Source organism: Gadus chalcogrammus, chromosome 19, assembly GCF_026213295.1.
Source record: "Gadus chalcogrammus isolate NIFS_2021 chromosome 19, NIFS_Gcha_1.0, whole genome shotgun sequence".
Taxonomy (NCBI): Eukaryota; Metazoa; Chordata; class Actinopteri; order Gadiformes; family Gadidae; genus Gadus; species Gadus chalcogrammus.
In genome coordinates this window covers 2,900,501-2,922,400 of record NC_079430.1, presented here as the reverse complement: position 1 = coordinate 2,922,400, position 21,900 = coordinate 2,900,501, and the positions used below count along the sequence as shown (strand labels likewise).

At 42.3% G+C, this 21,900-nt stretch overlaps 1 protein-coding gene across 1 annotated transcript; it reads left to right on the top strand.

Moving 5' to 3' along the window:
* The first annotated feature begins 819 nt into the window (after nucleotides 1-819).
* ugcg (UDP-glucose ceramide glucosyltransferase) lies at nucleotides 820-21,646 on the top strand. Its single transcript, XM_056578831.1, has 10 exons — nucleotides 820-1,095; nucleotides 6,924-7,068; nucleotides 8,007-8,109; nucleotides 8,882-8,983; nucleotides 10,969-11,081; nucleotides 11,515-11,693; nucleotides 12,664-12,750; nucleotides 13,160-13,267; nucleotides 18,374-18,452; nucleotides 19,880-21,646. The coding sequence occupies exons 1-10, from the start codon at nucleotides 998-1,000 to the stop codon at nucleotides 20,048-20,050; spliced, it is 1,185 nt and encodes a 394-aa protein (XP_056434806.1). The 5' UTR covers nucleotides 820-997; the 3' UTR covers nucleotides 20,051-21,646.
* The last annotated feature ends 254 nt before the right edge of the window (nucleotides 21,647-21,900 follow it).

Below are 21,900 nucleotides of genomic sequence, written 5' to 3'. Positions count from 1 at the left end.
GGTTTTTTTTTCATTACAGATATCTACAATTCAATTGCAGATATCCACTATGTGAATTATTGATATCTGCAACTGAATTGTAGATATCTGTAATTCCAGTTAGAGATATCTACAATTTGATTCTGACTAGTCATAATTCCAGTTTAATTTACCTCAATTCAAGATATCTACATGTCCCTTTTCACATATCTTAAATTAAGTTTTGAGATATCTCTAACTGGAATTACAGATATCTACAATAGGTGAGGCGCTGAGGTGAGTGAGAAAAACACATTCACATGGTTAATAAGTGATGCGTTGTGCCCACATCCTCATGATCTTTAAACCGCTTATCCGGGGTCGGCTCGTGGGGGGCCTCTTTCACTTTCCTTTAACCATATATGGTTAGTTGGACGCGTTTCTTAATGCAAATATATGGTTAATTGGATTAGTTTCTGAATGCAAATAGCCTGAGCGTGCACGAGCAGTCTTAAGAACTGGTGGGATTTATCAAGATAGATTACTTACTGATGTGTGTCCGATTGCCTTGCGCACGTTTTTTGCAATTACCGATTTAAGCACATCCTAAATTATATTCGTAAGAGAGAATTTAGAGCCATTTCGACGCACTGTTGATGAATGCGGACTCAAATGTTTAGCATGAAGGAGGACCTAGTAAAAAGTCAGCCGAACAGGCCGGACAAGAGTAAAACAATAATTTCAAAATCCGCAATAACATTAGGTGCATTACACAGAAGGTTTTTGTTCCCTAATAATAACAATATATATCATAATTATATTAATATGTATATCATTTTACTTTTTCAGGGGCGGAACAAACCGCCAGTAGACCGGAAGTCTCGTGATGGTCGCACCCAGCAGTCAGCTGATCGACGGAGTAGACATCCGGACCGCAGCTTCTTCCACACCGACCGTGGACTTCTTTACCTGCTCGACGTCTCGTTTTCCCTACACACCTCGCCCCTAGAGCCGCCTCCTCCCGGGGGATAAGCCGGCCATGGCCCTCATGGACCTGGCCATGCAGGGGCTGTCCGTGTTCGGCCTCGGCCTGTTCTGCGTACTGTGGCTCATGCACCTCATCTCCATCATCTACGTGTGAGTGATGCTAACTGGTGCTAACCTCACTGCTAATAGCACTATGCTAATAACATTAATATTATTATGCCTGATGCTAACAACACTGTGCTGTTAATAACGATGCTAACTCGGTGCACGTCAGCTGCTAACTCGGAGGTATCGATGGTCCCCTGCTGTTCATAGAGCTACGCCCAATCTAACCGCGTTGATACCGGCATGTAACGGCGGGGTTACCGGCATGTTACAGTTGGGTTACTGGCAGGTTACTGGATGGCATGTTATCATGGGTTTACCGGTCTGTTACTGTGGGGTAACAGCATGTAACTGTTGGGTTACTGGCATGTTGCTGAGTGTCATGATACTGTGTTATTACTGGCATGTTACAGTGGGGTTAGTTACCGGCATGTAACTGTGTGGTTACAAGCATTTTAATGTGTCATGTAACTTGTTACTGTGGGGTAACTGTGTGGTTACAGGCATGTTACTGTGTGTCATGTTACTCTGGGGTAAATGTGTGGTAACTGGAATGTTACTATATGTTATGTTACTGTGGGGTTACCACCATAATGACAAACTTAAAGGTCTCATGGAATGCTACTTTATGGATGCTTTTATAAATGGATTAATGGGCCTTTAATACAGTACTTGACTACGTTCAAGAAATCCAGCTTTGGTGCAGAATTACAGCCACTATGAGCCAGTCCCACAATGAGCTTTCCACAAACGGGCCGTTTTTTAGAGGCGGGTGGGGGTGTGGCCCTGAGCAGTTTGCGGCCACGGTACCATGTGCTAGTGTTTACAGTGGATGTATCCAATGGCTCGGATTCATAATATCATCCGGAGGAGCACACAGCTTTTGGCCTTGCTCTGTACATATTCTAGAACACTCCAGGTGCTCCGGCGGAAGTCCTGGAGCTCTATGCCTAAATCATATAGCATAATATATAGATATCTATATAATATTATCACGGCCAAAAGCTGTGTGCGCCAACGGATGATATTATGAATCTCAAACAATTGCGTCGGGTTCTCCGGGCAACAATCCCTTCCTCCTCAATGTCACGGTTCATTCTGGACTTCAGGGATTCAAAGCCAAAGTTCCTTTTCCCAAATTCTTTCTCAACCATGGCCAAGATAACCCCCACTATGAGTCTAGTTGTGGAAGTAACAGAGACGTCAGAGAACCCAATGCAGTCTAGTCTTTTCACCCAATGGGAGCTTTACGTTTTACATTACCTTTTGTTGCGTTTTATGCGGCATATCACCAACTGCAGAACGGTTTCCAAATAACAATGAAGTGTACAACACTTAGGTTCTGTGTGTATATTCACACACATGTGGCGCTCGCACAGTCGTAGCTCATTGTCTCATTGGCGGGCCAAATTCTCTGGGCGGGCAAGGCAGAGAAAGGGCAGGTATCCTGGCCCCTTAAGACGATATATGGGGCCAAATTCGAAATCGGAGCGTCTGAGCTTTCATTTTTCAAAGGCGGAGCTGGATACATAGTGCTCGTTTTGCACCCAATGTAATTTCTTACCACTAGGGGACCATAGGCAGGCTAGTGGAACTCATAATAATGTTAGAAAATAAAGTGACATTTTCATGCAATGGGACCTTTAACGTTTACATGGATGATATTCTGTTTATAATCAAATCGGTAAGAAATATATGAGGTCTATAAATTTGTGGGTGAAACTGCGTCTCAATGGCCATAGCTATTGTGTACCTGCATGATTTATGGCTCATTTCTGTCTTTTCCATATGTTGTATGGCTCACTCAAACTGGTGGATTAAATTATGTTTACTGTTTTGTTTTACTCAAAACATACCTTTTTACACTAGCCTTTTACACTAGCCTTCCCCACCTAACTCCCACCTTATTCTTCATGTTTAACCTGTTTTTTCTTTTAATCCTTCTGTTAACCCTTTACCAAGTTAGAGTTAACCCTTTACTAGGTTAACCATTTACTTGGTTAGAGATAACCCTTGGCTACGTTAACCCTTTACCAGTTCAGGGTTAAACAGGTTTAACCTTAACAGGTTTTGTAACGGATCAGTGATCCGTTCGGATCCCCCCTCCCACGAATCAGACAGCATGTGAACCGCCCATTAATTCCATGGTATGAAACACTGATTAACTGCCGCTGTAACTTTTTGAACTGTTTTTTGTTTTTTGTTTTAAACGTGGTAATTTCTCTTTGATGATCGTCAACATAGTAATCTAGACCATTTTATCACTGTTAGTGAAATAACTCCCCAATTTAGTATGTACGCATTGTGCCATTTGAGAACGAATGTACATCAACCATTGGTCACACATTAAACCAACATCCTGGTATGTCAATGGCGGAAGCCAAGGCACAACAACTTTCACACTGCATTTAAGCAGCCCTTTTCTGCAGTATCAGACCATGCCAAAGCTAAAACCTAAAACCAAATCTTTTGGGATGTTTATCGCTGGAGAAATGAGGCCATACTCTATTGTAAACCGAGGCTTTAAAAATATAGTGAAAGTGCATGAGCCACACTATGAAATCCCTTCTCTTGTCCGCTATATGAAGATCTTGCCAGTTCTCTGAGCATGAAAATCTCCAGATTGTCGTCGACATATGCAAGGCATCCTCCGTCGCCCTCGAAACACATGGGTTGACCTCAAGGGCAACGGAAACAGACATGACTGCTCACTAACCCACAGCAGAATGGGAGACATGAAGTCTGATGCTACGGGAACACCACCGCTATGAGGGTCACACTGGCACCAATGTGAAACCGCATTAGTGCAGTAGCAGAGTTGAAGCTAGAGATGCTCGAGTCAATTGCAATATTCCGGCCACCCCGGAACACCAGGCAAGAACCAAGTTAATGCCGTGACTGATGCTGTGCTGGGGCCACGGATAGCTTGCTTTGTACATGTGATCAATTTGGCATCACTAAGGAAAATCTCAGTGAACCAGATCGACCGCCTCCCTGGGAGGAGGACCAAGGTGGTTTTTGGGTTCAATGGGGTCTTGCAGATGGTGGCCAAACAAGCACCGATGATTGTCAATGGGATAAGAACGTCTTTGATTGTCTAAAACTGAAGAAGTATATACTGACAATAGAGAATGTAATTTCCCCACAGGATCAGTTCTTATTACAGATTAAATGGACGCAGTCCGTCCGTTTGACAAAACAAGTGGCCTATTTTATTTTGTATCCAAGCAAAATAAAAAAAATCATTAAATACATGGTAGACCACTTTGTTTTGAAACAATGTCTGCATGAATTCCAGTACAAATAATAATAAAAAAGGGTTTATGAGACAGAGAAATTGACCTCCAAAATATAAAACCTACCAACACCTTGGCAAATGCGTCTGTAAACGGCTGTAAATGCAAACTACCAGGATTCTCGATAATGTGCCTCTTTCGTCTTGTGACTCTAAGTCATGAGTCCTTCGCGTGCATCAGGCTACTAGTTTGGTTGTATTGACGAAAGGGCAGTCTACAATATAGCCTGGATCGTAGAGATGAAACGGAATGTACATTTAACATGATTATCGTGGATATGTGCATTATTGAATATGGCAACATGTGCCGTTGAGATAGAAATAACAGATGTTAAAACAGCAACCAAACACAACATGTGCATGTCAATGTGCATGAAAGTACAATACAACCATGTGTAAACAAATCCAATGTGCAGGTATATATATATATATATATATATATATATATATATATATATAACAAATCATATTCCTGGGAACTCTTCCAAAGCCTGGATCATGTCGGTTGCGTTGTCTGTGGTTATGGAGGCCAGGTCTTTCTTGTTCATCCCCCAGCATATTCTCAAAAAAACGCTGATGTTTTGAGCTGAGTGATCTTCTGGGAAAAAGTGTCCTTCCAGACAGTTTGATTCCAATTGTCAGTCTTGGGTGAGGTTTTGGATATTGAAGCTTATGTAGGGTTGAGCAGGCCCACTTCGACTGGTCGAGAGTTCAGTAGATGCAGCGAACCATGTGCCTCGAGCCAAACATTTTCCCATATTACCTTGAACCTGTTGTACACATTTGGGATTTCAGTCTTGGAAAACAATATTCTCGATGGCTCTTTGTAGTGAGAAGGCATGCAGCGATTAACCGATTTCACTAATATGTTTATATGTAATATGCGCTATTGAAACGTCACGTGGACAATTTAAATTGCCTGTGCAACATGCAGACTAGGAACAGAACAGAAGTGAAGTTACACTAGAGATGCACCAGCTTGAAATGCTGTGCATCATCTATGTTTGAGGGGGGATTGAGCATTGAAGCTTTGGATCTACCCCTAGACTGCCTGCTGTCATTCATCAGTGTGGGAATTGTTCGGATACACAAAGAATGATCGGGGGTTGTTCAGAAAAACGGATATCAAACATGAAAAATAAATCCGAAAAAAGTTGCGGCTAAATGTGCTTTTACACCAAATGAGAAATGCCAGAAAAACGCAGACAAAGTGGTTTAAAAACTATTAATATCAGCCCGATTCTAATGGGTGGCATATTCCTATATAATCTCGCCAGTGAAAGACCAATGGATTTCTCGACCTATATAGCCTAGTGAAGACGAGTTTATGCAGCCTCCATTCACGGAAATATCCTATACATTTTGAATATTAAATTATACAGGAGTTTTACATAGTGTAAAATAGTTTAGCAATGGCTTTCTGCAGTGGAGGAGATTAGGACAAGTGGGCGTGTTTTGGGAACACTTGTTAAGTGTTTCAATAAATAAAAAAGACTATCACTCTCTCATAGAAAGTTGGGATACAAAATGAACCAGTTTTGAGGTAACTGCACAATTTCCTCTTATCAAAAGCAACCAATAATATAACCGATATTCACATCCCACAGTACAAGTAGCTCCGGCTGCCGTCCACATTAGGAAATTGTAGACTTCCAGCACTAAACCATGGGATTGAATTAAGTGCAGTGATTAATAATACCTGCATAAGATATGTGCCCAATTACTGTCTTTCATTTTTACTAAAACTGGAACCACGATACAAACAATAATGGGAAGAAAGTAAGACCTTTTAATGTTGTGGGGAAATAATAAAATGGAATCCATCCGTAGTGTTGTGAAGTAAATTAATGCATAACAATCATGAAACCAAACCATGGTGAGGCACGGCAACCTTCATCAGCCTCAGGAAACCTCTCCACCATTTGAAGCAGCATTATGTCCTTGTCCTGCAAAGTAGTATGAAAGGGCGGCAGTGAGGTATTCAGCATTCTTTGAGGTGTCTGTCACTGTAGAAGAGAATAGCCAATGCATCATTGTTGTTGCATTATTATTATTCACACTATCATCTGTGTTGCATTTGAGTATTGTGCAATAACCCCATTGCCCAACTTGAATAAATTAGACTTAAAGAGCCAGTGAACCATAAACAGTTTAGTTTGATCTTCACCACAGCCATTTCACTGCCAATTTAGGGAAGAAAATCCTATTTTTTTTACCTTGCTTCCCCAAACACTGAACGTTCCACTCTGCTTTGTGTTCTCTATTTGGTAATCTATCCAAGTCTGGTGAATCTGATGATCCGTTGCACCACTAGTTACCCTGGTAAAGCGTGAGCGCTAACTCTAACCCTTTCCCAGGAAAGAGATGACCCTTTACCAGGTTTACCATTTACTAGCTTAACCTATTAATAGGTTAGTTAACCCTCTAACCGGGTTAACCTGGAACAAAGTTGACCCTGTACCAGGTTAACCTAAACCCTTGACTAGGTAAGAGTCAACGCTTTACCAGGATTAGTCTAGGAGTGCTCCCCAGCTGTGTGTGTGATGTTAACTGGTGTGTGTATGTGTGCGTATGTTAGACGGCTCCATCTCCACCAGCGCCACCCAGAGCAGAAGCAGCCGTACTGCAAGCTGCCCGCTGTCTCACTGCTCAAACCCCTGAAGGGAGTCGACCCCAACCTCATTAGTAACCTGGAAACCTTCTTCACCCTGGACTACCCCAAGGTACTACCTAACCCACTACCTAACACCAATATACTACCTACCCCACTAGCTAACAAAGAGGTACTAGCTAACACGGAGGTACTAGCTAACACAGAGGTACTAGCTAACACAGAGGTACTAGCTAACACAGAGGTACTAGCTAACACAGGTACTACCTAGGACCGAGGTACTATCTTAACACCATGGTACTACCTAACACCAAGGTACTAGCTACCTCACTACCTAACGCCATGGTACTAGCTTCCACACTACCTAACACCATGGTACTACCTAACACCAAGGTACTAGCTACCTCACTACCTAACGCCATGGTACTAGCTTCCACACTACCTAACACCATGGTACTAGCTACCCCACTACCTAACACCAAGGTACTACCTAACCCCAGTACCTAACACCAAGGTACTAGCCACCCCACTACCTAACACCGAGGTACTAGCTACCCCACTACCTAACACCATGGTACTAGCTACCCCACTACCTAACACCAAGGTACTACCTAACCCCAGTACCTAACACCAAGGTACTAGCCACCCCACTACCTAACACCAAGGTACTAGCTACCCCACTACCTAACACCAAGGTACTAGCTACCCCACTACCTAACACCAAGGTACTAGCTACCCCACTACCTAACACCAAGGTACTAGCTACCCCACTACCTAACACCAAGGTACTAGCTACCCCACTACCTAACACCATGGTACTAGCTACCCCACTACCTAACACCAAGGTACTAGCTACCCCATGCTACAGTCAACGCTTGACTAGCTATGCCGTACACCAGCTAAATTAACTGTGTGTGTGTGTGTGTGTGTGTGTGTGTGTGTGTGTGTGTGTGTGTGTGTGTGTGTGTGTGTGTGTGTGTGTGTGTGTGTGTGTGTGTGTGTGTGTGTGTGTGTGTGTGTGTGTGTGTGTGTGTGTGTGTGTGTGTGTAGTATGAGATCCTACTCTGTGTCCAGGATAACGATGACCCTGCTGTTGACGTTTGCAAAAAGCTTCTGGGAAAGTACCCTGCGGTGGACGCCCGTCTCTTCATAGGTAGGACCTTATCCTTCAGTTCAACTGGTCAATACCACTTGTGGTATACCATCACTCCAACATGCACTCACAAGGGTCAAAAACCCCTACACAGTCTGTCCAGATAACTATGTAATTAAACCGCGCCCCATGCTCATGCCACATAAGAGGAGAATTAGATTCCGCACCGAAGTAAGTTCGGGCGATATCTTTTCTTTTGTAGTCAACAGCATTTTACTAGGTGTGTAGCTAGCCTAACCACAACAAAAACCTTTTTGCAGTATATTCTACATACCTCAAAAGGATCCACCAGCATTCCCAGTCATCGAATAAGTCTTATTTTTTCCACGTCTCTGCGGTTCGCTGACAACCGCTGACAACAATATATTTAAAACCCACACAAGTAACACCACCGCAGCTGGAGCCGGTATGGGAAACTCTGAAACATCTGGCAACAAACTTGTTGCGTCTATTTCCGTAAATGCAATGAATACTCCTATGACTACTTATGACGTAACTGGGTCTAGAAGGGGTGTAGGAGAATAATTCCCCATGGCCCTTTGTTTTAAGGGGCAAGTCGAAGCCACTTAAAAACCAGGGGTGAAGAGAATTGAGATTGGGCCTATATCTCAACTAATTATGACACAATCCCCACTTTCATCCCAACTACCTAGACACTGCCTATCCCCATACTCCTTGTCTTCAAGTCTGTGTTTTGGTTTCCTAATCTGGGTGTCCCTGCTTCCTAGTCTGTGTGTCCTTGTCTCCTAGTGTGTGTGTCCTTGTCTCCTAGGGGGTAAGAAAGTGGGCATCAACCCCAAGATCAACAACCTGATGCCTGCCTATGAGGGTGCCAAGTACGGCCTGGTTTGGATATGTGACAGCGGCATCAAAGGTAAGTCCACGCCCATTTCCTATTCTACACTAGATTTCATCTGAGCTTGTTAGCTCTTAGGACACGCCCACCTCCCTGTATGCTTTATCTGTTAGGACACGCCCACTCCCTGTATGCTTGTTAGCTGTTAGGACACGCCCACTCCCTGTATGCTTTATCTGTTAGGACACGCCTACTCCCTGTATGCTTTATCTGTTAGGACACGCCCACTCCCTGTATGCTTTATCTGTTAGGACACGCCCACTCCCTGTATGCTTTATCTGTTAGGACACGCCCACTCCCTGTATGCTTGTTAGCTGTTAGGACACGCCCACTCCCTGTATGCTTGTTAGCAGTTAGGACACGCCCACCTCCCTGTATGCTTGTTAGCCAGGGCTGGACTGGCCATCGGGCGTACCGGGCAATGCCCGGTGGGCTGGCAGGCCTTTTTGGGCAGACGAGGTTTACTTACTTACCCGGCCCGGCCATGTCACACAGCTGAGGGCCGAGGTCCGTTCCTTCCCTCTCGGTCGTGCCGAGGTACCGCCCCTTGGGCCTCGGCTGTCAATCAGTCACGTTACTAACTGACAGAAAAATTGAGAAGAAACGTAAAGGAGGCGCTCTCTCTCTCTCTCTCTCTCTCTCTCTCTCTTTCTCTTTCTCTTTCTCTTTCTCTTTCTCTTTCTCTTTCTCTCTCTCTCTCTCTCTCTCTCTCAGTTAGTGTAGGCCTTAATATAATACATATATTATTGTATTCTTCCTGTTGTTCTGTGTTCTTGCATTCCTCTGGTATGTCGTTTAAATAATCATAGTGGGCTGCCATGGCCAAAAATGCCAGGGCCATTTTTTGGTCCCAGCCCTGTTGTTAGCGGTTAGGACACGCCCACCTCCCTGTGTGCTTGTTAGCGGTTAGGACACGCCCACCTCCCTGTGTGCTTGTTAGCGGTTAGGACACGCCCACCTCCCTGTGTGCTTGTTAGCGGTTAGGACACGCCCACCTCCCTGTGTGCTTGTTAGCGGTTAGGACACGCCCACCTCCCTGTGTGCTTGTTAGCGGTTAGGACACGCCCACCTCCCTGTGTGCTTGTTAGCGGTTAGGACACGCCCACCTCCCTGTATGCTTGTTAGCGGTTAGGACACGCCCACCTCCCTGCATGCTTTATCTGTTAGGACACGCCCACTCCCTGTATGCTTGTTAGCGGTTAAGACACGCCCACCTCCCTGTATGCTTGTTAGCGGTTAGGACACGCCCACCTCCCTGTATGTTTGTTAGCGGTTAGGACACGCCCACCTCCCTGTGTGCTTGTTAGCGGTTAGGACACACCCACCTCCCTGTATGCTTGTTAGCGGTTAGGACACGCCCACTCCCTGTATGCTTGTTAGCGGTTAGGACACGCCCACCTCCCTGTATGCTTTATCTGTTAAGACACGCCCACTCCCTGTATGCTTGTTAGCAGTTAGGACACGCCCACCTCCCTGTATGCTTGTTAGCGGTTAGGACTAGCCCACCTCCCTGTATGCTTGTTAGCGGTTAGGACACACCCACCTCCCTGTATGCTTGTTAGCAGTTAGGACACGCCCACCTCCCTGTATGCTTGTTCCTGATCAAGTGGCGGACAGGACCATATCTCCCCAAATGAATCAAATCAAGCGGAGCTCAGCTCATTTTTGTATCAGCATATTCCTCGAAATTCCACAAACCTACATTTTAGTTTGTGATTGTTTCACGTGATTTTATTAATTATTTGTCTTCTTTCTTAAAACAGAAGAAAAAAGTGACGAGCTGGATTTGATCAGACTCTACGATACAAAAATATAACGTTCATGGCCCCCATAGGTGGTCCTACACCACCGAGCAGGCTTCATACACGGCTGAGATGGGTGTAGCGCTGTGATAGGCTAAGATGTGACTGGCTGAGATGGGTGTAGCACTGTGATAGGCTAAGATGTGACCGGCTGTGATGTGTGTAGCGCTGTGATAGGCTAAGCTGTGATATGTGTTCCAGTTAAAGCAGACACCCTGACGGACCTGGCCAATCAGATGACAGAGAAGGTGGGGTTGGTCCACGGCCTGCCGTACGTCGCTGACAGACAGGGCTTTGCCGCTACGCTGGAGCAGGTGAGCGCTCACAACTAGCTGCTAGCACAAGGAGCCATATACATAACTAGTTATTGGTAGTACTAGCATAACTAGCTACTAGTACAACTGGTTACAAGCACAGCTAACTATTAAACAAGGCTGGATATGAGCATAACTAGCTGCTAGCACAGTACTGACACAACCAGCAATTAGCTAGTAAAACTAATAGTATTAACTAGCTGCCGGAACACCTAAATATTGTCACACCGTCTATGGATGTGCACAACCAACATGTTCATGGTGGAATTATGGGTTATTATATAATACTAATGGGATAATCAATATTTCTATCGATAGTTCATGGCGCACGATTTGTCTAGAAATGCTTTTCTCAGAGAGGAGACCTCGGTGATGTACTCATATGTTTATCATGTGTACAGGTGATGTATTCATATGTTTATCATGTGTACAGGTGTACTTTGGGACGTCCCATCCTCGCTCCTACCTGTCTGCTAATGTGATGGGCATCAAGTGTGTGACTGGGATGTCCTGTCTGATGAGGAGGGATGTGCTGGACCAGGCTGGGGGCCTTGGGGCCTTTGCTCAGTACATCGCTGAGGATTACTTTATGGCTAAAGCAATTGCCGACAGGTACGCTCACATCTATTTTACGTCTCAATCTTACCCTCCTCCACAGCCAGGACCAGGCTGTGGAGGAACATGCTTGACAAATGAGTCACACGCACACTGGATACTGCATCAGGGAATTCAATGACAGGATGGAGAACATTGTTAATGGATTCCAGCACTTCTATGACTTGCCAAGAAAGTTTCTGGGAAAAATGGACAGATTACTGCAGCTATTGTATGCTGATCCAGTACTCACTCAATCGTGAGCTCCCTTTATAGCTATCTTGTAGCACATGAGGTCTTCATCTCGTGTTCTGGACGTTTAGGCTTCCTCTGCCTCTTGAACCATTCCTTTCTTGATTCCTGGAAGAGACGGCACACATATTTTGGCAAACAGTTTGGCCTGCAAACCAAAGATCCTACACTTCGTTCCCTTTTGTTGGAAAAATATTTAACGTTCAAAATATAAAAATTAATGGGACTAAATTGTATTCATACAATGAAACAATTCAATTTTAAATCACATTTCAATTGCGACTTCAAGGCCTTATCCTGTTCTTTAAGTTGTCGGATCCACTTGAAGTCTGGACCTGCTTGACATCTGGGCAACTGCTGCCCATAAGCAACACAGCCATTGGTCATATCACCAATGCAACCTAGCGAAAATCTTGAAGGAGCCAATCGCATATAGGGATCAGATCAAAGAAGCGAAAGCCATCTGAAGTCGGTCTATATCTTTGAGACCACCATAGAATACAAAACAGGATGTGATTTCACCGTTTCCTGATTGAGAAAAGGGGCTCCCACAGGTGTCATTAGACTTAACTGTTATTGCGTGTGTGCAATAGATTCAGACAAACCACAGAGAGCATGTACACAGACTTGTACATACACTGTACAAGGCATATAAGACATATTTGATGGTTAGCTCATTGCTGAAAATGCTAACAAACTTCCATTGTTTTCTATTATTGTTTTAATTATTTTAAAGAGGCTGGAGGTTTGCCATGGCAACTCAGGTGGCGATGCAGAACTCGGGCTCCTACTCCATTGGTCAATTCCAGTCACGAATGATCAGGTGAAAAGAAACAAGTTTCAGCTTACAAACGCAGATTGTATACAATAACTGCAATCTAGGTTTGTCAGTGTGCTGAGCTATTACCTTTTCATCTGCGGGTATATGCCTTAACTTATGCCTTGACTTACTAGCTTTATTGTTGTTTCAAAAAAGACCAAGCTAACTACCGGTATTGTTGTTTCTAGATTGGCTAAGATAACTAGCTGTTTTGTGTTTCTAGATGAGCTAAGCTAACTGTATGTGTTGCTGTGTTTCTAGATGGGCTAAGCTTACTGTCTGTGTTGCTGTGTTTCTAGATGGGCTAAGTAACTGTATGTGTTGCTGTGTTTCTAGATGGGCTAAGCTAACTGTATGTGTTGCTGTGTTTCTAGATGGGCTAAGCTAACTGTCTGTGTTGTTGGGTTTCTAGATGGGCTAAGCTACGTATCAACATGCTACCGGGTACGGTGGTGGAGCCCATCTCGGAGTGCTTCGTGGCTAGCCTCCTCATCGGCTGGGCGGCGCACCACCTCTTCAGGTCTCTAACCCTTACCCTTCAGTTCTCTTTTTCCAGGTCTGAAATGTATCTTAACCACACAGTCACACCTTTGGCTGGCTCCTGTTCATCTGCGGGGGAAACGAATGAATTCCAACGTGTATTCAAATATGGGCTTAATCAAAACGAGTGACAGTAACAATATAACAAGATTGTTGTTTGTCTGTCTGCAAACACATAGATAATTCCACTATTATCAGCGCTTTGATTGTAAGGCTATCTGACGTTAGGCTGCAGGCACAATGATACTATCAGCTGCTACTGGCTGGGTAGTCTTCATCGGGTTGACCTCGGGACGAAGAGAATTTTGTGAGCACTGACTTCATTTTTCTGTTCAAGTTTTCAACACTTTCTGCGAACCAGACCGTGTTCGCGGTCGGTGGAAAATACTTATTTAATGGAAAAAGGGCTTTGTTCAATTGGCTGGCGCGCTCGTGTTTATGTTGTTCAGTGAGACAGAGGGGGTCAAATCCCCCGTTCGTCATGGTGCAGGCTTTCTTGTTTCACTGGAGAAGGCAGGGCTGCGCCTGGAGTCTAGACCGCTTTAGATTAATTTTCAAAGTGGACCGGCCCACCGGGAGACCACCGATCTCCAGCCTCTGCTGCAGAGCGAATTAAAATCTATCTATCTATCTATATATATATATATATATATATATATATATATATATATATATAGCATTCCACATTAATCGCAATTATTACACGGGTCTTTTCAAAGCCATGGACCGTTCATGCATGGGCCCTTCACAACTTCCGGTGGTGTATTATATTTGATAATTCACCGTTGCTAAGTATAATCATGAGTATAATTGACCGCTGTCAAGGAAAACAACAGATTTTTCGCCTCTAATGACGTCTTTGGTATTCCTCCGCAAGTACCGGTAACTTGTCAACCCAAGCGTCTTCGGTCGCTAAGCGACGTCAACGTATTTGGCGGACTATTTCTCTGCTGATCAACACTACGAATGCTGGTATCAAAAATATGGTAAAAAGACACACCATGTGAAGTCATTTTTTCGTTTTGGCAAGTAGCCGTGTAATAAGCGGTATAATGTAGTGATCATCGAAAATAAGCCCATTCAGGGCGAGGCAAGTTTGCCTTGTCTGGGCTTTTTTTCCAGATAATTACCGGCGTTCTATACATTATCCCTTGCATATCCCGCTGCTTCGGGTTTGCCTTTGTAGGCGCATTGCGAGGAGGAGCGGGTGAATCCGGTGTCAGTGCGTGTGCTTGTATGATACGCAGGTTTATCCAATAAGTGGTAGTGTACCCGCGCACCATTGGCACTTATGCGCGCTTCTCTCTGTGTCCGTGTGTGAACGAGAATGACAGGGAGAAAGAGTGCTACGCGGAGATGAATGAACGGAATGATATTTATATTTCAAAATCGCTAAAAAATAATAAAAAAATCAGAATCAATTTGTGGCGCTCTGTTGATCCTGTGGCGCTGCGCCACACAGTGTTCAATGTATGGAAACACTGCTCCCCAATGCTTTTATGAATGAAGACAGCCGCATGTGAGAAGGAGTTCACCAGTGTTGCGATAGTTCACTTTCTACGTCAACTAGTTCAAAGTTCAGTTCACAAATTTAAAAATGAACTAGTTCAGTTGAACGTTCATAATTCAAAATTTTGAACTAAGTTCACAGTTCCAAAAAATGAACTAGTTCATAGATCTTTTTTTCAATATGTGCTGTGAGCTATTATTTTTTTCCGGTATTTTGAACATAGAGCCCACTTCGTGGTTTGTCTAGGTTGAAATAGAGTGGTTGAATCAAGCATCGTAGCGAATACAGTTTCTATCGTGTTTTATTGCACATTTAGCGCATTTTGTAAATCCCATTGATTTCTGTTGGAAGACTCATTGCTCGTTGGCCGGAAGCGGAAAGGGGGGGTTTTCACATTTGGTTGTAGTCTTTTCGCTTGGTTCTAGCCCTACTGTTGAGTCGGAGAACCGAGCGAAAAGACTACAACCAAACGTAAACAGCCCCCATTTCCGTTTCCGGCCAACAAGCAATGATTCTAGGAGGTATTCTAGTCCGCTGAGCTATGAACCAGAGAGCTAACGTTATGGATTGTACATATTTATAATTCGATATTCGTCTCAGCCTTTATACCACAGATACTCTAGGTTCTATAGCATATAACCGTGCTGTCTGATTACAGTTTGATTCATTTTTCACAATATAACAGATCTCGTTTTGAAGAATAGTAACCGCGCCATTCGTTTCAATGGGAATCGGGACGGTCTATACTTTCAACATAAAGTGTATTTATATTTTTTAATTCGTCCCAGCCTTTACACCACAGACACTATAGAAAAATGTACTCCAGGTTTACCAATAGTCTTCCCAATATTATTATTACTACTACTACAACTATAGTTATTATTAAGGAAAGAAATACGATCTTCATGTGCATATAGCAGGGGTCCCCAACCTTTTCAGCACCAAGGACCGGTTTGATTCTCCAAAAAATTTCACGGACCGGCGGGGCGGGCCCGCCAAAGGTTGCCAATTTGTTGATATTTTCATATAGTGTTGTGCATGCATTAATTTAAAATAACTAGTTACAGTTATTTGTGAACAGTGAAGGTAACAAACTCTTAAAAAAGAATGTGAACTTGAACAAGTGAAAAAACTATGAAACATAAATATATTGAACTAAACTTGAAGTAACATCTATCAAGTGTAAACATGCACAACACAAAATGTCAGTAAGGGAACTTAACACGCGTTTGTGAGGCCACAAAATACGCTACAATTCATTTTAATCAGTGGGAGCCCTGTGCTTGTTTCCCTGCAACAAGAAGGTTCCATCTGGGGGTGATGGAAGACAGTGACACCCTTAGCGGGTTTGAAATGTCCAATCGATTGCGCAATTTGGTTTTAGTTGCATTCATTGCCGAAAACCCGGCCTCGCATAGGTACGTGGTGGGAAATAGAAGCAACATTTTCAGCGCTTTTACAGATAGCTCGGAATACTCTGCTTTGGTTTTGGTTTTCCACTCATTCGTTCGCGTGGATCTTTGGAGGATGGGAAGTCGCGTTCGAATTCATTTGAAAGCGCAACAAGTTGATCGCGCACCAGCTGCGAGAGAATTGTTCCTGCCTCAGTCTCTCCCAAAACCCCCACTAATGTTTGGAACATATCGAATACTCCCCTGTCCACTCGTCGTCCCCACAAATCAAGCTTGGCTTTAAATGCAGCAACTATATCTGCCAGTTTAAAGACAGTCGTCATTCTCCCCTGGAGTGTCAGGTTGAGCTGAGCTCATAGTGTGACACTACTGAACTGAACAAGTGACGTGAGCTTAGGCTGCGCACGCAGCCGCTGAAGCCAATACGTGTTGAGGACGGGACAGACACAGTTATGCCTGAGAAAATAAGTTAAGACCTTGCCAAAAATGCAAACATGTTATATGCAATCTAACAACTGCATATATACTTATGGCATGTAAAAGAGTGACAGTATTGCGAAGTAAATTGAGTTTATTAAGTGTGCATGCATTTTGCATGATTTAATTATTATTTTATTGTTTTTCTATTCATGTCGTAGCCTACTAACCTACGGCCCGGTTAGGAATGTCCCGCGGCCCGGTACCGGTCCGCGGCCCGGTGGTTTGCGGAACGCTGGTCTATAGCATATAACCGCATTTTCTGATTACAGTTTAATGTAACAGTAAGCTGACAACACCGCAACTGCAAATTAACCACACGGAGATAACCATGGCAACCGGTCAAACAAATGTTCTCATTCTGCGCGCGCATCCGCCATGTTGATAAACAAATAACCCCCCATTGAACGAAGTTAAACCGAGTGCGCGTGCCGTTCACAGACACCAGAATGAACGAGTTCACAGTAACGGGCAGTAATCAGACAGTAATACAGTACGTTCAGTTCACGTTCGCCGAAAATATGAACGAATTCATGAACTATCGTTCAATGAACGCGTTCAGGCACAACACAGAACAAAACAGAGTGTCGGCTACAAGCGCGATTAACTAAGTGCAAAGACGCAACATATTATTTATTTAGCTGACCACTTGTTTTTTATCCCGACAAAAGCCTCGAAAGGTCAATTCCACTGGTCTCTCTCGTAGATCGCACCATCTTTCTTTGTTTAATGCGACTGCATCACCTTATCTTACATGATCAGCAGCTCGCGGATTCCTTTCTTTTCAGTTAGAACTGCTCACGATGATATGCTGCGTTGTCTCTTTTGAGACAACGCAACACCTCTACCCAAGCCCCCCCCCTTGATCCGCGGAGCCGTCGCATTTACATCAGAATGAAACCCAATAAACCGCCAATGTGTGTAGGGTCCGGGAGGGTAAATTGGGGTTCTAGCTCAAGCAGGCAATTTACCTCGGGCAGTGTAAACGCGCGGACCGTGCCGCGAAAAAGACGTGCATAAGATGGCATATTAGGCATTCACGCGCTGCTCGAGTGGCAAGCAGTGCGAGAGCCTGCTGCTCTCCGACCACAGTCGCAAAACTGTGGTCACGTAGACCAGAGTTCTGCGACTGAGGGCGTTGCTTGTCATCTGGAAATAAATATATTATTTCATCAAGATAGTGTATTGTTTTTATTAAATTATCAGTAAGTAACATCTCAAAATGTAAAAAAGATTTATGGGAAAAATTCGGAACGGTTCAAAATGTTTTTCGGGACGTTTCCGGGACGGTGGTGAAAAAAGTTCATTTTTAAACCTGCTTCACAGATATCTCATTATTTTAAACACATTAACATTCATCTGAACCACCCTAGCCCTTTACTTAACTAACCTTAACTAAAGTAACCGTTATCCTAACTTAACTTGGCCGTTTCTTCACCAAACTAACCAATTTCTTAACCACACTTAGACTTATCCAAACCATGCTGCTATCTTAACTAGCCCTTATCTTAACCATGCTAACGTTAATTTTAACATGCTAACCCTTTTAAAGATTTTTAAAAAAGCCGAGATCCGTTGTTGGTTTGAATTAATGTTAATAGTTTGAATCCTTTCATATATGGGCTCACTTGTTCTACAAATAACTTGATGGTAAATCAAGCTATATGATGATGATTTGTTCTTCTAGGTGTGACATCATGGTGTTCTTCTTCTGTCATTGCCTCGCCTGGTTCATCGCAGACTATATCCAACTACGAGGAGTCCAGGTACCGGCCTCTTAAAGTTATAATCTTATTTAGTTATTATCTCAAATTGTAATTGTTGGTTATTAGGTAAGTGCTTCATGCAGTGCTCAACTATTGTTCTTCTTAGGCTTTATTCTTTCTTTCTTTGTTATTTCTTTCTTTGTTCCTTTTTCTATCTTTGTTTGTTTGTTTGTTTGTTTGTTTGTTTGTTTGTTTCTTTCTTTCTTTGTTTCTTCCTTTCTTTCTTATTCTCTACAAATTTTTGGGACCCTACTCCTTCAACATTTGTTCACCTAGAGACTTGATTCCACTTTTAAAATGTTCATTTTAGTTTGGAATCGCACGCTACCACTCAACATTTTACAATGGGAGGACGGCCTCGCCGTCCTCCCATTGAAGCTTGCTGCTTCTTGCATATCCTGTGTACTTCAGTTAGAAGCTAAATACTAATGTTAACTATATTTTTCATGTCACACAAACAATATGTCATATGAAAGCTTGGAATCCAAGGAATTCAAGATCAATTGAGCATCAGTCAAACCAACCAACAGAATGATTTCAATAGCAAATAATCGCATAATACAAAACCAAAGTCTGTTGTATTTTCCATCCCACAAAACAAACTAGCTTTAATTTAATTTAATTAATGTGATGGGATAGGAGAAGAAGCATCCAAACAGCACAGTCACATGCTCTCTTCTGCTGGATGAGAAGTCACCCATCTCATCCACCAGACCTAGGTAAGATCCATAGTCACGATCTATAGGGCTTATCTAGGTTGAGCTATGATCAGGTATTCACAATGAAGCTCCTTATACCTATTTTTTTCTTTGTAGGCATTCTTATTCTAGTTTTTAATACCCGTACCTCAGCCTGTGACAGTTCAGAGATAAACTTTGGCCAGACACCCTTTTGGAGGAAGTCTGTGCCTTTCCACCGCAGGGAGGACGGTCACAATTATGTTCTGCTGACATTATTTAAAACCCCCAAAAGTATCTGCTCCGAGGGTAGTACTTTCCAAAGTACAGGTACGTTGGGGATCGACCAAATTTAAAACTCTGAAGCTGCAAACTGACTAGTTGTTTAGTTGACATCCATATTGGTCAACTACATTCATGCCCTGTATTTTTCGAATAAAGGTTGGTTTTGAAAACACTGTATGCTATGATATGCTATGCCATCACACAGCCTGTGATGGACTTCTTTTAGTTATCAAACAGGGAACCTCAAAAGCATTTGTCTCCAATAAATTGAGGAATTTGAGAATTCTCCAAAAACCCACAAGGCACCCGCTTAAGATAACCCCCTCCATCCCGACCACGTCAAACGCTATACAGCTTTACATTTGGATTAAAAAGTGAAACTCTATAATGATTGTGCACTTTAAATACATAGGATATTGAGGTGAAAGATCCCAGTTACCTATTTCTGGTACTGTGTGTTTTCAGGGCGGGGCGTTGAGCTACTCTAAGCTGGACTACTCGTTGGCCTGGTTGATCAGAGAGTCTTTGTCGCTACACATCTTCCTGTCGGCGTTGTTGGACCCCACGGTCAGCTGGAGGTCCAGCCGCTACCGCCTGCGCTGTGGTGGCACCGCCGACGAGATCATCGACGTGTAGCAAACCGTTGCCCTTGGACACCACCAAGACGAATATGTTTATTATATATCGAGGACTTGTTCTCAAAGGTTTTTTGTTTTTTTTAAACACACAAACCAGGAAGTAAGAAAATGTGATTTTAGTTTAAGTTTTATATTTGTGTGTGTGTGTGTGTGTGTGTGTGTGTGTGTGTGTGTGTGTGTGTGTGTGTGTGTGTGTGTGTGTGTGTGTGTGTGTGTGTGTGTGTGTGTGTGTGTGTGTGTGTGTGTGTGTGTGTGTGTGTGTTGTACAAATTTGTATTATTAATATTTATGTTTTATTGGTGCTCTTAGAAACTTGGGAAAGACTCAGAATCCGTTCAAATCTTTCACAAATGAAAACAATTTGAACTGTTTATTTTTTCATACATTTATAAACAGTTTGGTGTACAACTTTTACATGTGACAAGATTGAAGGTAATAACAAAATTGCAATTTTCTTTTTTTTCTTAAAATTGGTTTTGATGAAGTCATTAGGAATTAGGATAAATGTATCATTCCAAATAACACTGCTCAAAAATGAAATAAAATCAGCCAATTTTAGATTTTGTTGTTGAAATATTTTACTTAGATTTCTGACATCCAAATTGGAGCTGGTTAGAACTTCTAAATGAAATGTATTTATTTATTTAAACATTTCCATTTTTTTTATTGCTTAAAAAATAATTGATTAAGAGATGTGCGTAAAATAGGAAATAATTTTAATTAATGAGTTTTGAATAGGTTGAATTCTTTGTACAAATTAGATTCTAAGAATGTTTTTTTTTATTGTAACATTTTGATTTTGGCTTAGTAGTTACTATGATTAAAAGAAAACGTAGGAAATCCAAAAATTTTACATTTGAACTAGTTGGATGTTTTCGTTATTTTTTTCTTTTATTATGGTGGGATTCTTATAATTCAAACATATGTTGAAAAATATATTTAAAAAATTGTTTTTCTGAAAAAATGCAGGATTGTTTTTGTAGTATTTTTGTTCTATTGTTTTCCAAGAAACATTTCCTCTGCCTGTGTTTCTACAGATGTTTTGTTGAAACTGATGGGGCTGAATAAAAAAAGCAAAGATAAAACCCATCATAAAACTGTTGTTCAAATATGTCTCCCTTCCCATATTATAATTTTGATTATACAATTTTGATTTTACTTCATTGTTTCCAGGCGCATCCTGGCCTTTTTCATAATAAACAGTAACTGGTTACTGGTAGCACTTTAAAATATGGTTACATTAAGGGACAATAACTAAATATTAATGAAGACTGGTTAATTAAGTAAGTATTAACTAAGTTAATTATCTATCTGTCAAGTGAGCATTTACTTATTGTGGTAGTGCTAACAAGGGTTATATTCCTTTTACCCGAGGAAGTCATTTATACCTTATCCCTGCCCCTAAGCTGATGATGCAATATAATAACGCTTATTTCTTTTATTAACGTTCATTAGTCTGAAGATTTGGTAAATTCACACAAATTCAACTCCACGAAAACAAATAGTGGGCAGCATATTACCAGAAAGTTTTAATTTCCCCACCTGCTGTATTTGAACTGATCTGATGGCTATATCTGACAATCCTACATATTAAGAATAAGCTACCTTTATATGCTATCTACATAGTCAAAGTTAGCATTAACAGCTGTTAATAAAATTAACCATTAGCCTCATTTAGCTATGGTGGCATTAATTAATTATATCTGAAGTGCTCCAAGAATATTTTTATGGCACAGTAAAAAATATTTAAGTCCTGCATTACATTCTTTAGTGTTTGAATTCAATCTGAAACAACGGGTTACCTTATTGTTGTTAACCTGACGTTTATGAGCACAATGTATTGACATT

Bases quoted from the DNA above. Each gene is read 5' to 3' on its own strand.
- ugcg (XM_056578831.1), top strand. From the start codon at position 998: ATGGCCCTCATGGACCTGGCCATGCAGGGGCTGTCCGTGTTCGGCCTC. The intron at 11,694-12,663 runs GTACGCTCACAT...ATTATTTTAAAG, and splicing joins GCTAAAGCAATTGCCGACAG to AGGCTGGAGGTTTGCCATGG. The intron at 18,453-19,879 runs GTACCGGCCTCT...GTGTGTTTTCAG, and splicing joins TCCAACTACGAGGAGTCCAG to GGCGGGGCGTTGAGCTACTC.